The sequence below is a fragment of the Melopsittacus undulatus genome, chromosome 1 (assembly GCF_012275295.1).
Source record: "Melopsittacus undulatus isolate bMelUnd1 chromosome 1, bMelUnd1.mat.Z, whole genome shotgun sequence".
Taxonomy (NCBI): domain Eukaryota; kingdom Metazoa; phylum Chordata; class Aves; order Psittaciformes; family Psittaculidae; genus Melopsittacus; species Melopsittacus undulatus.
Window position 1 is genome coordinate 153,254,350 of NC_047527.1, and position 12,735 is coordinate 153,267,084.

The 12,735-nt window shown below is 40.8% G+C and overlaps 1 protein-coding gene across 1 annotated transcript in view; it reads left to right on the forward strand.

The window, feature by feature from the left end:
- The first annotated feature begins 703 nt into the window (after window positions 1-703).
- Window positions 704-12,735, forward strand: part of PDCD6IP (programmed cell death 6 interacting protein) — a 32,441-nt gene continuing 20,409 nt past the window's right edge. Inside the window, exons 1-5 of the mRNA XM_034060051.1 lie at window positions 704-1,032; window positions 6,784-6,838; window positions 8,859-8,928; window positions 11,254-11,381; window positions 11,935-12,088. Of these exons, the coding sequence (XP_033915942.1) occupies window positions 827-1,032; window positions 6,784-6,838; window positions 8,859-8,928; window positions 11,254-11,381; window positions 11,935-12,088 (613 nt within the window). The 5' untranslated portion in view covers window positions 704-826. The remainder of the gene's footprint in view (window positions 1,033-6,783; window positions 6,839-8,858; window positions 8,929-11,253; window positions 11,382-11,934; window positions 12,089-12,735) is intronic.

The window sequence follows — 12,735 nt, forward strand, 5'->3', positions numbered from 1 at the left end:
AGCAGCAGTCATTTCTCAGGCTCTACCTTTCTTCTCTAAAACAACTCCACACAGTACACTGGCAGAACACAGAGATTATCGGCTTTACAGCAGAACTCGCGCTCACCAAACCTTTCCACGTAGTTTTAAAAGCACTTTTACCACTCTTTGTCATGGTATTATCACCTCGGGGCACATGGGTTGTAAAATAGCAGGCTCACAACCTTAGCTACCTGGAAAAGGTGGCAGAAAAGGAAGCCCAGGAAGTGAACATCCCTTGTAGGTGTTGAGGGAAGCCAACCGTGCAGACGGACTGTGCTACCTATTGAGCTGTACCGGGTCACAAGTGCAGCAGGACAATAGATCCATCAGTGCAGACTGAACTTCACCAGGGGGTCAGGGCTCACGTTACCGGCTGCCGAAGCCTCCCTTAACGCAGCTCCGCGGTTACATCTTTCACTAAACGGCACTTCTCCAAACACAGCACGGCAGCTCTCCTCTACCTTCCCCGTGCTTTAAACACTCTCCGGATGCCCCGTACGTGCCTCCTCCAGCACCCGCTACGGACCAAGCGGACGTTACTAACGCATTGTAACCTAACCGACCCGCTCCCCTCAGGCCGCCATAATTTATACGCCCCCAACTCCAGCTCCGCCCGCGCCTGCGCGATTGAAAGGCGTGGCGTGCGTGCATACGTTCGCGTGCGTGACGTGACGACGCCGCGTTGTGGGACGTGCGTCGATCCCGGAAGCGCGGTGCTGGGCCGCGGTGCGGGCTGAGGCGGTCGGTCCGGTGACGGTAACGGCGGCGGGCGCTGGCCGCCCCCTCCCCGCTCCTTGTGGTGGCCATGACGAACTTCATCTCGGTGCAGCTGAAGAAGGCCGCGGAGGTGGACTTGGCCAAGCCGCTGTGCAAGTTCATTCAGCAGAGCTACCCGGGCGGCGACGCGCAGGCCGAGCACTGCCGGGCGGCCGAGGAGCTCAGCAAGCTCCGCAAGAGCGCGCTCGGCCGCCCGCTCGACAAGCACGAGAGCGCGCTTGAGACCCTTCTCAGGTAAGGCCGCACCGGGGTAGGCCTCGCCGGGCTCACACCCCCCACCCAGCTCCGTCATCCCGTTCCTCTTCTCCCGTTTCCGGTGGGGCGGCCTCGCACCTCCCTTCGCCGGGCACCGGGGGGGGACCCTGGTTGTAGCTCCGGGTTTGGGCCTTGGGTGCGGCGCAACCGCATCCAGGTGCGGGCAGGCCCAGGTGTGGGTGTCCTGGGCGGGGCGGGACGGAGGGCTCGCTGGGAAGAAGCTGCCGGGCCGGCTCCGGTGCCCTGGGGCTGTCGCTTGTCTCACCGCCGTGGGCCTGAGTGTCTCGGGTGTTGCGGGGTGGTGGGGGAGTGGGATGCGGATGGGAGGCCTTGTCCTGGTTAGCTGCCCCTGCTTGTGTTTGTAGTCTGCACGCTGCCGCTGAGTCTGGGTAGGAAGAACAGAAACACTGGCTTGCTTTTAAGGAGAGAGCAGCTGTTCCTTTTATTTAACTTTTTGGGGTTATATCTGATAGCTTTATTTAGCTCTTTGCTTGTTTGTTGTATGTTTTCCTTCCTTTTCCTGTGTTCTTAAAGTATTTGCGAAGTCACATCCTTTTTTTCCACTTAGGGCGCTTAGTTTGTACTTGGAAAACTTACCGATGCCCGTGTTGTGCTGGAATTATTGTAGGCTAGAGGAGCATGAGGATTAATCTGTGCCTTCTGCCTGGTAAACTGCGTAAAGCATCCTTTAGGGCTAAGTGTTCCATCACCTACAAAAAGCACTCTTTCATATCTGTAGAATATCTATGGATTGCAGCATTGCTGTGGTAATGCCACTGAGCTGGTTCTCTGTGTTGGTAATATTTTGAGCCCATTTCTTGTAGCTCATCTACTCACTGATGCCACTATGACTCATTTGCTGGAGTCATACTAAGTACACGCTTCTATTTGCAAAGCTTGGAGCAAAGACTTGTACTAGCAGAATGTGATTTTTTACATAGTGAAAGCAACTTTGTTCTTTTTTAAGAAGGAAAAAAGAGAGGTTTTCTCGTAGATGAAGATGTCTCTAATAGCATGAACAAGCAGAAATACATTAGGTGTTCACTCAAATTTCTTATTTACCAACTTGAAGAGGAATGGAAAAGGAACAAGTGACTTACTGAAAAGAAAGCAAGATTTGTAAAATGAATTGCTGCTGTTTTTTTGAGCTTATCAACCCTGCACTGAGTGTTTGGGCTATAAAAACTGTTATAGTACTAATCTTGTTTTACAGTATCTTAGTTTCCTGTTCCACTCCTGTTTATTACTGCATATGTGTTTGAAGATACTGCTGTGTATGCCTGTTGAAGGTCAGGGAAATAGCTTCTGTGAAGTGTGGGAGGGACTCTGCTACCCAGATTGAATGGCATGTTGTTGTCTTCCCTTGAGTGCTGGAGCTGAGCTTCCTTTGCTGATGGTGCCTGTCAGGTTTGTCATTAGTTTCTAGCTAAAATGCCTGTTTGGCCCAGACACGTTGTATGGCTTCACCGTATCTAACATCTTTACATTGTCCTCTCTTCAGTTCAGGTCCTTCTCTTGAACTCTTTCTAGGAGACAGAAGGTGTACACAGCATTCTGACAAGTGAGCTACTTGGATGAGTTCAGTGGACGGTCAGATGAACATCAGAGCTAGTGAAAAACTGGATCAAAGTAGTGTTGCTGAAAAGCAAGGGGCTGAGTGGAACCTCTGGCTCTGGGTGCCAGCAGGTCATTAATTCATTTAAAACCATATGCAGCTTCAGCTCAGGTTTTCTCCCTGAATAATGTGGGGAAACCGCTTGCAATTGTGTAATTACCAGTTTTCCCTTGAGTCAGTTTCATATGCAGTTCTCTGCTACACAAGCTCCTCTGATAAAGCACCTGCATTTTCAATTGTATCCTTTACAAACACTTGTTCTCTTTATAGTGGGAGTGAGATGAGGGTCTGAATTAACTGTTAATTAGGGAAACTGATCAATGTTAATTTTCCTGTATCTCTAACAATGTGTGAGTGGTTTGCTTGTCTGACCATTTGTATAGCAGTTGCTGGAAAATGTTTGCTCTTATTCTGTAAGAATACTCTGACATAAATTATGTTAATACTCTGTAAGATGCAGTTTAAAAAGTCTGACTGCACACCTGAAGTGTGGAGTATCCAGCTGAGCTTATGCCTAAAAGAGCGTAAGTGTCTGAGCACCCTGCATTTCTCCTGACAATTCCTTTTCTTCAGCTTCCAGGATTTTCCTGTTGCTGTTTGAGAGTTGTACTCAATCATGTTAAAGTAACAAATTTAGCAAGATTTTAACTCAAGATGGAGTTTACAACTGGTTAGTGAAGTAAGGGTGGAAGAGCTAATTAAAATGTGGATGCCGCTTGCATCCATTGACTTCTTTGCAGCTTTTTATAGACCATAATACCTTGTAGAGTGCTATCGACCACTAACTGTTAAGAAATGAGGTCTTAATCTTCTGCTAATTAATCCAGGATTTGCCCACAATTCTGTAATCTGTAGCAGCCTCATTTTGCTGACTGCTTACTGTGCATTTCTTTTATGTGCAGTAAGATATGAACTTGGTCGTGGTCCCATTTCCCAGGCAAAAAGGAACCAATAAAGCTTTGGAAGCATGTGGTGTGCTCTGTTTGACTGCTGAGGGCAAATGCTTCTCTTGGCCAGCTATTTAAGATGCCCAGTGCACTTGGGAAAGACCTTAGCCTGCTTACAAGCTCTCTTTGTTTAATGAGAATCTGAATGCTCTGAAGGTGATGTAGGTGAGCTTGGTACAGATGTTTCTCCTTAAATTCCATCATAGCAAATTTGATTTAGTGTTGTGGGTTTTGGTGTTCTGGTTTTTTCTTATGATTATGATTACAGCTTGAAGAGATTTCTTGCTGCCTTTCTTAATTTTAGAGGTAGCCTGGACTTCATTTCCTTTTCCTGGAGGGATGGGGTTGTGGTGGTAGTTTAATTTTACAGCAATTCTTGTAGTCCTTTTAAAAACAGGAAAAATAAGGGAAAAGGGGAACTGTTTGTGTTGTTTTATTTTAAACAGTCAGAATCTCTTGAGGGCTGCAGTTGTAGTTCTGGTTTCCAGCTGCAGTTGTAGTTCTGGTTTCCAGCTGCAGTTGTAGTTCTGGTTTCCAGCTGCAGTTGTAGTTCTGGTTTCCAGCTGGGATTCACGACTCCTGTTCTTATCTAGAAAAGCAAAGAGGGATCTTGGTCTCTTTTATGTTCTTTTGAAGGAGATTTTCCTTTATGATCTTTGGAAAGAGGAACAGGATTTGAGGTTTTTAATGTCATACATATATTTTAATTAAAGTCTAATTTTAACCTAGGCTTCCAACTTGAGTGCTGTAACTCATTTTTACTGGCATTTAGGAGTGTGTAATGCCTGTTTTGCTGAGAAATTGTTGTCTTTGAGAACCAGATCTGTGTTGCTGACCTCTGCCCTCCTGTTGATAACTGTTAGAACTCAGGTAGCTGATGCTTGCATGGCTCTGTAGCTCATCACTGGCACAGCCAAACACCCAACACTCATCTGTGTTGCATGGCAACTTCTGTTACTTCTGTTATTTGTGTATCCATAGCTAGATTACTGTAAATGTTTTTAAATGACACCTTTATGTTTACCATCAGCTTTCAGTGTGTAACTGAGTTGTGCATCCCACCAAGGCCTTTCCTTCAGTATTTATTTCTGTCTCTGTACTGCTAGTTTTCAGTTGCTGTGATTAATGCTTTTGTTTGACATTTTATATGTGTTCAGTCTGTGTATTCTGTTATATTTATATATGTTTATCTACTAAAATAAGTGTTTTTAGTTATTATTGTCTCCACAGTTTTAAAGAGCCCTCAAATCTTAAATAGAATTTCAAGTTCCTTAGTAAAAAGAAATAACATCACATGCTTAAAGTAGTAATAAAAATAGAAACCCAAGTTCTAATCTTGTTTAAACCCAACCAGACAAAAAGTCCAGTGTTACTGGTGTTCATTGATGCTAAATGGAGCAATGTACATGTTTGCAAGCAACCTACTCCTCCTTTGCTTGTTTTCTTTGTGGTTCTGTTGGCATACAAAGAACAATCTGCTGCAAACGGCTGATGCTTAGGCTTAGATGCCCCCAACTTCACACAGACATTTGGCAAGCTTTGCTTCTTGGCTCTCCCCTCTTGGCAGATGAGGACAGGGTAATTGTGGAATGTGGGAAGACAACTTGGCTTTATTAGTGGCTTTTGGTTAACAAATTAACTTGAGGCAGGAGGAGGAAGCATGGAAAATCTCATTTTCTTTGTGAGCACATGAGAACTGTGTTGAAACCAGCTGAAGGCAGTGAACTAAGGGTGTTTACATAAATAGGTTGCAGGGATGTTCAGTGCTAAGGGTTTAACTATACTTTCTACATACTTGGTAAGCTATTAAAAGTAGAAGTTAATCTTGATTAAACTGCCTTTACAGTAAATATCTGCAGACCTTTTTCTTTTGAACCTTAGGAGCAATTTCTTTCAACTCAGTTGTTAGTGTAAGTCCTGCTGGGTTACTGCTGCAGATTACTGTAGCTTTTGATTAGGCTTAATATATTGTGTTTTAAATCGCAGTGGCTGAAGTAGGAAGCTGTAGTAATGTGTATGCTGGCACATATAAGCCACTGAAGAATATACTAACATTATTGTTGTATTTGACTTCTAAAAATGCTTCTTTTTAAACATCTGTTACTGCAGAACATACACCTTGTACATCTGCTTCATGTCTAGATCAATAGTGATTGATATTTAATAATGTAATGTGAGGAGACGGGAACCATGTTAATTCTGTTTCACAGACTGCGAAACTCATTATTACGTTGTGTTTTGTATATTAGGAACGTGAATTCTTAAAGGAGGTTGACCAATGTAATGCTGGGTGCATGCCTGTATGGCAAGTGTTACAGGGATAGCATAGGAAACAGGCTTTACATGTTCCCTGTTCTCAGCAGTAGGCAGTTTAAAGGTATTCTGTTCTGCATCCAGCCTGTCATGTTTAACAAGTGGAGGGTACAAGTCAGGAAAACTGAATTGATGATTCTTGCCTGGATAGACTGTGTGAGGTATTATTCTATACTTGCTGTATTATCTTTGGGGCATTCTTTGCCAAACATCTTTCACTAGGAGTAGAAAAAATACTGGCACAAAGAAGGTTTTGGTTTTAATTCACTGTGCCTACTACAATATAATGAAAACTAGGCTTACAAGTAAAGGATCAAGTAATCAAGGACTAGGCTATCCAGGTGAGACTGTGCAGAGCAATGGCATCTAATTCAGAGACACAGAAGTTTAAACAGATGAGTCAGAAATTGTAGGGGAGTGGGCTATAATGTTCAGCTCAAGAGAGCTTTTTAACACTCTGTTAAATGCTGTACCTAATTTACTTTTGCAGCATGACACAATGTCTTATGTACTCTTTGCCTTCCTAAACATATACAGGGACTCATTGGCCTGCCAGTTCTTTCTAATCCACCCTCCATCAGCAAGTGGAATGGGTCAGCTTTGTCTGTGATACTCTCCTACTTCTGACTGAGACAAGGTTTCACCTTATGTGTGAAAGACTGCCTGCTACTGAACTTCTTCTCTGCTGAAAACATCTCTTTAGGCATAATTTCTGCTTCTCCTGCGGATCCTCCATAGTTATGAATGAGCTTCACGACTTGTGTGGGGTTTTTGCACCCTTTTCTTTACATGCCAGTGTAAGAAACAATACACTTGGTTTGGTTTATCTAATAGCTCTTCTCTTATTTTTTGTAGATACTATGATCAGCTGTGTTCAATTGAACCAAAGTTTCCATTCTCTGAAAATCAGGTAAGAAGACTTATCAAACTGTTAAAGAATCACAACACCTACAATGTATGACTTCCAAACCTGTACCTAATCCACTGAACAGTACTGCTGTGGGTCAAGGCATTTAATCTCTTGAGCCTTGATTTCCTAATCTTTGTTGATTTTCTAGTCAGTGCTCACATGCTATACTGAAATGTCACCTCTAATGGCCATAATTATCTTAATTTTACAGATATAGAGACATTTTGACTTTGGCTAGTGGTTGCAAAGAGTTTTGCTGTGCTGATCACTCTTCAACCCTCCTTTTTCCAAGGAGTCTTTTTCATACTGTGTTCTGAAGGCTTTTAAAAACATAATTTCTATGGGAAAAATTTAAGTAATGGATGGTTTTTGAAGTAGTACAGGTGTTTTATTCACAACACCTAACAGAATAAGTCACTTAAGAGCTTACCTCTTTATTCCTGCATCTGCATCTACAAATGTCATAATGAATATTGTATCCATCTAAAAATTAAGGTTTTTTTCCTACCATATTTCTTTAGAACTTTATCTCTAAGGAGAAATTCAGCTTAACTCTTGACCATTGGAGTGTTCCTCATGTGGAGACTGGAACAGATCTATATGTTCCTGTGTTTTGCTAGCACAAGATGTATCTTTGAAAGTGATGACAAATAGGACAGAATTTACATTTTATTCTTGATGAAATCATATTTAAATGCTAACATTATAATTAAAAGAAAAACTTTCTTTTTGGACTTGGTTACAAATAAAGGAGTAGTTTTAATGCAGTTCAAGCTAACTTGGGTTTTGCATGTAGCTGCATTCACTTGTAGCCAAGAACTTGCACTTTTGTCATTAGTGTTGAAAATGATCTGATATGGTGATCTGGAAGGCTGGTAAACATGAAGAGGAAGTTCTGCAGTGCTGTAAACTCTTCCATCAGAGGGAAGTAGTTGTCAGTGGAAGCAGCAATGAACAGCTAAGGGCCAGAACTTGTAGCTGCAGGGCCAGTGCAGGAAAATTCATCACCAAGCAGTACTGTGACCTTTCTAAAGTTATACTCCTCAAACATTTTAAAACAAGTAATTTTACTGTCTTTTCTGGTTTGATACCAGTTGTGTACAACTAGTTTGATCAACTGTATAAGGAATCAAAGCATGGAACTTTGAGCAGATTCTTTGAAGTATTTGCATTGTCTATGAAATACACACTGGAACTGTAACATAACCCACGCTGGTTTTACCTGAATTGTCTTTCCTAAGTGCATTTCCTGATAATCATAGAATCATAGAACAGTTAGGATTGGCAAAGACCTTAAGATCACCTAGCTCCAACCCCCCTGCCATGGGCAGGGACATCTCACACTAAACAATGTCACCCAAGGCTCTGTCCAACCTGGCCTTAAACACTGCCAGGGATGGAGCATTCACAACTTCCCTGGGCAACACATTCCAGTGCCTCACCCCCTTTACAGTAAGGAACTTCCTCCTTATATCCAATCTAAACTTCCCCTGTTTAAGTTTGAACCTGTTACCCATTGTCCTGTTGCTACAGTTCCTAATAAAGAATCCCTCCCCAGTATCTTTATAGGCCCCCTATAATGTTCAAAAGATGAATGAATTCTGGTATTACGAATCAGTTCCAAATATGCTACCAGTTTGGAACAGTGGGAAGTGCCTAGTTGGGTGGTTTCCTTTAGCTGTGACTATACCAGACCATCAGACTTACTGGGAGAGGAATATCTTGGTTTGAAAAGAAATTTATGTGTCACTCAGAATATGAGCAGAGCTCAAAGATTATTTTGAGCATTTGTCTATTCTGCTTGAAATGCTTTGATGAAACTTGAAGGAAAAAAAGTAGGTTTTTCTTTTTAAATCCTTAATGATTTTCTGAAACCTCCAGAATATTTGTGGTGCTGCAAGTGAATGAAGTGTTTAACACAATTAGAGTATAAAAGGATAAATACGTGAAATAGGGGTGTTTTCTGAAGGTCTCTTAGATTAAATATGAAATCAAGATCTTTCTTTTTCACAACTTTCAGGTCTGTGTAACATTTACATGGAAAGATGCTTTTGATAAAGGATCGCTTTTTGGAGGATCTGCCAAGTTAGGTATGTGAATGACTAAGAGTGCAAGTGTTCAGGATATTCAAGTTGGAGAATGTGTTTATATCACTGGGTTGTTAATAGTCTTTCTAGTATTCTCAACATAGCTTTCAAATGATACCAATTATATTGGTAACAGATTAATCAGTTCACCACTGGTAATGAATGAATGCAAAGAACTTCTGTAAAACTGAGATTCGGTATTGGTTTTTCCAGAGGCACAAACAGATGTGCAGTCTGATAACAGTTATGCTCTCTGCTCCTCAGACTTCTTCTGGGAGCAGCCCCAACTGACATTAATCAAAATTGTTCAAGTTAACCTAAAGCTTCATAGTAGTAGGTTTTGGTAATTCACCTCTTATTCCTCTACATGAATAAGTTCATCATGAGATGTGTTTGGGAGTGGGTGAGTCTTCCAGAAGAAGGGAAATGATGGTAGCTGGCTCCAGTAACCTAGTCTGATAGCACATTTCATTCAGGAGAATGGAAGGATCTTACAGTGCCCTGAAAGGATTTTCCTACTACTTCTTTAGTTTGCTTGGGAAGAAAAAAGCATTTCTTTCCTGCAAACATAAGGAGTTTTGAGTCTGTAATTCATTTTAGTCATATAGGGACAATTCTGCATTGCAAAATCAGTAGAGAAACAGACTGAATCCTTTTGAATTAAGTGAGGAGCTGTTCAGTTTATTTGTCATGGTTCCTAAATCCTATATCCAGATAGAAATTTGGTTTAAAACTTGCATGCAGCTGAGATACAGGGCTGTGACTTGAGAGCTCTGGTTCTTGCTGTTGTGGCAAACTGTTTTCTTCCCAGCTCCCACTGAATCCCAAGTCTGTATCATGAGGGTAGCTGACAGATACAGTGGCTGCTTGAAAAGTGACCCAGTTCGCAGCATGGCATGTCATCTGGAATATGTTGTCTTAAGTCAATAGGTAGAGCTATAAACAGATGGGTCTGAGGAAAATCTATATTGTTAAACAGCTGTTCTTACTGTAAATCACACTTGAGATGCAATTCAGGGTGTAAAGTAATTCTGCATATAAAGTAATTTTGCACTTTGGAAGCTTTAAAGCCATATTTTCTTTGCTTTCTTGTGTTTGTTTCAGTCTTTTGAATGATGTATTAAGTTGCACAAGTTCATCTTGGAAAAATCTGGAAAATACAAAAGAGAAATGATCTAGATAAGTTACTATTGTCTTGCAGAAATACAGTGACTGTATAAGACTTTTCACTCAGAAACACAATGGGAAGAATGTCATGCCAGATTTACGGCTGCTTGTCTGAAAATTTGGTGCAGGTTGCTAACATAGAAACTTCAGAGATCTGTTAGATAAATCTGTAGCTGTGTGAAGAGGCTGGATGTTAGTGAAATAAACCAAATGTGCCCTTATAGTACTTCATTGGTTTAAGGATAACCCTAGAAGTTTTATGTGGGTTTGGGAAATGGAAAATTGACTAGCTGAGTTTTCTGTGTTTTCCAATATAAGCATCTAAACACTTCTAACAGTTGTATATACCTGCAGTCTTCAGATTTCCAAGTGCTTGCATTTGGCAAATAACCTTTGAGAGCAATTAATAGGTTCAAAATGGTTCCTGTTCAGGTATTACTGTTTCTAGAAGTGTGGGCTCCATCCTCTGGGACTGTGAAGTACTACAGGAGTCGAGCCTGAACAGGCTACATTGCTGTCTAGTGAGCTCAAGTTTTAATTAAGTAAATCCTTAGCTGTTTCATTACATGCATAACCAAGATACTTGTCAGCATTTTCAATCTGAAACGACAGCTTTGAGAGGTGGAAAATTCCCTGCATTGCAATAAACAGTAACACAAGAGCATGCAAAAGTCTTTGGCCTCAATGAAAGAAGCGTAGTTAATCTTGCATTCAGGATGCAGTAAGAGTATGTAATTGGGCAGTTATTCTAAACTGGCTAATGCATACAAGCTTAAGTTTCAGATTATCTTTCAGTAGTGCTTGTGTTTCTGTATCTTCAGGAGCAAAAAGCTGCACTTGAGTTAGACTTTCAAATTATTTTCTGTATTCTATGGATTTTTATACTACCGCTTCTATGCTTTGTGCCACTCTCTGTAGTTCCCCACATGAAACATTTTGTGCAAGTACTACATCAAACTATGTAAAGCTTTCCTAATGAGAATGACTTCCAACATGAGAAGTTCAGTATGATTGGGGTTGTTAGCTTGGTTTTGGTTGTTACAGCTTCAAACTGTTGGTATTTTAAGTAAAGATATCAGTAGCATTGGCTTCATCTATAGGTGCCTGAGTACTAAGGTTTATGGCCTTAAAGCTATGGGTAACTGTCTGTCTTGATTGCAGCTCTGGCAAGTTTGGGGTATGAGAAGACCTGTGTTTTGTTCAACTGTGGAGCACTGGCAAGCCAGATTGCAGCAGAACAGAATCTAGATAATGATGAAGGACTAAAAGCTGCAGCTAAGCATTATCAGGTACAGAGCTCTGTGCTTATGCTTAGGAATTCAGAATAATTAATCTTAGAACATCAAATAGATATCTATATATATATCTGTATATACCCATACATAAATACATACACATATTTTCTCCCTCTGAATTGCAAAGGCAGTTGTCTAAATACTTATGTGCCAACTTGGAAGAATTTGATCCCCTAGAATTCTGTATGCTTCTTCCCCCAAGCGTGTTGATAACTTTTAACCTTCAGCTTAAGATTTAATTTAGCTAGTATAAGTTTTAGTTCTAGTAAGTTTTACAGTAATAATGTCTTTCTTCATGGTATGCATTAAAATGTCCATGTTCTTATGTTATTAGGTGTAATCAATATACCTTTCCTTATAGTCCATCTTGATAAATGCATTGGTGTAAGTGGTTCCAAGAACAAGGAATTGTTTAATGGCTAAAAAATAAATAAGAGACCATACCCCAAAAAAGCTCTTTTTTAAATTTGTTTTATATATTATATTTGTAGGAGAAAAAGTCTTATTTGGAAACATGGATAATAATGTATAATTTTGTTTTACTTAGTTTGCAAGTGGTGCTTTCCAACACATTAAAGACACGGTTTTGTCAGCATTGAACCGAGAGCCTACAGTGGACATCTCTCCCGACACAGTTGGAACTCTCAGTCTTATAATGTTGGCTCAAGCCCAAGAAGTCTTTTTCTTGAAAGCTACAAGAGGTATATTTTAATCTTCAGTGTGTATGTTCATGTGCTCATTACAACTTCCACAAAAACTCACAGGAGTGTCAAGTTATTAAGAGGTTGTAAAGGGCCTTTCAGAAGTTAGTTTTGCCTTTACTGTATTTCCTCCCCTCACACCCTTGCAGGTCATTAAAGGCAAACTACAGGTGCCACTTCTGTCTAAAGGTTTACCTCACAGTGCAGTTCTCCTATCTGCCTTTTTATGTTCAAAACCATTAGTTTTCATATTTAGGAAGGCTTTTGTTGGTTTATATCTTTTCCTTCCTTGTGAACAAGATGTTCTGTGGAAGAACTGAGAGTACTAGAAATAGTTCATAGGGGTTTTGCCTCTACTTCCCTCCTCACCTGTGAGCAAGGATCTCTAAGTGGTTAAAAAGAAATGATTGTACTTAGGAAAGAAAGGAAATGCTTTAAGAGTTTAGGGGAAACAAAATCTGTTTGCTCCTAAATTTGACAGAGGAGCTCTGACCAAGTGTAACTTTGGGTGTGCCCAGTTTATCTTGGAAAATGAAGTTCTGCAGGTAGAACAAAAAATGATGTCCCTGACTGTTAAAGGGTGATTGTGAAATGATGATTCAGAGGCTGTGTATCTTAATACAACTGTTAAAGACATAGGTTTGAAA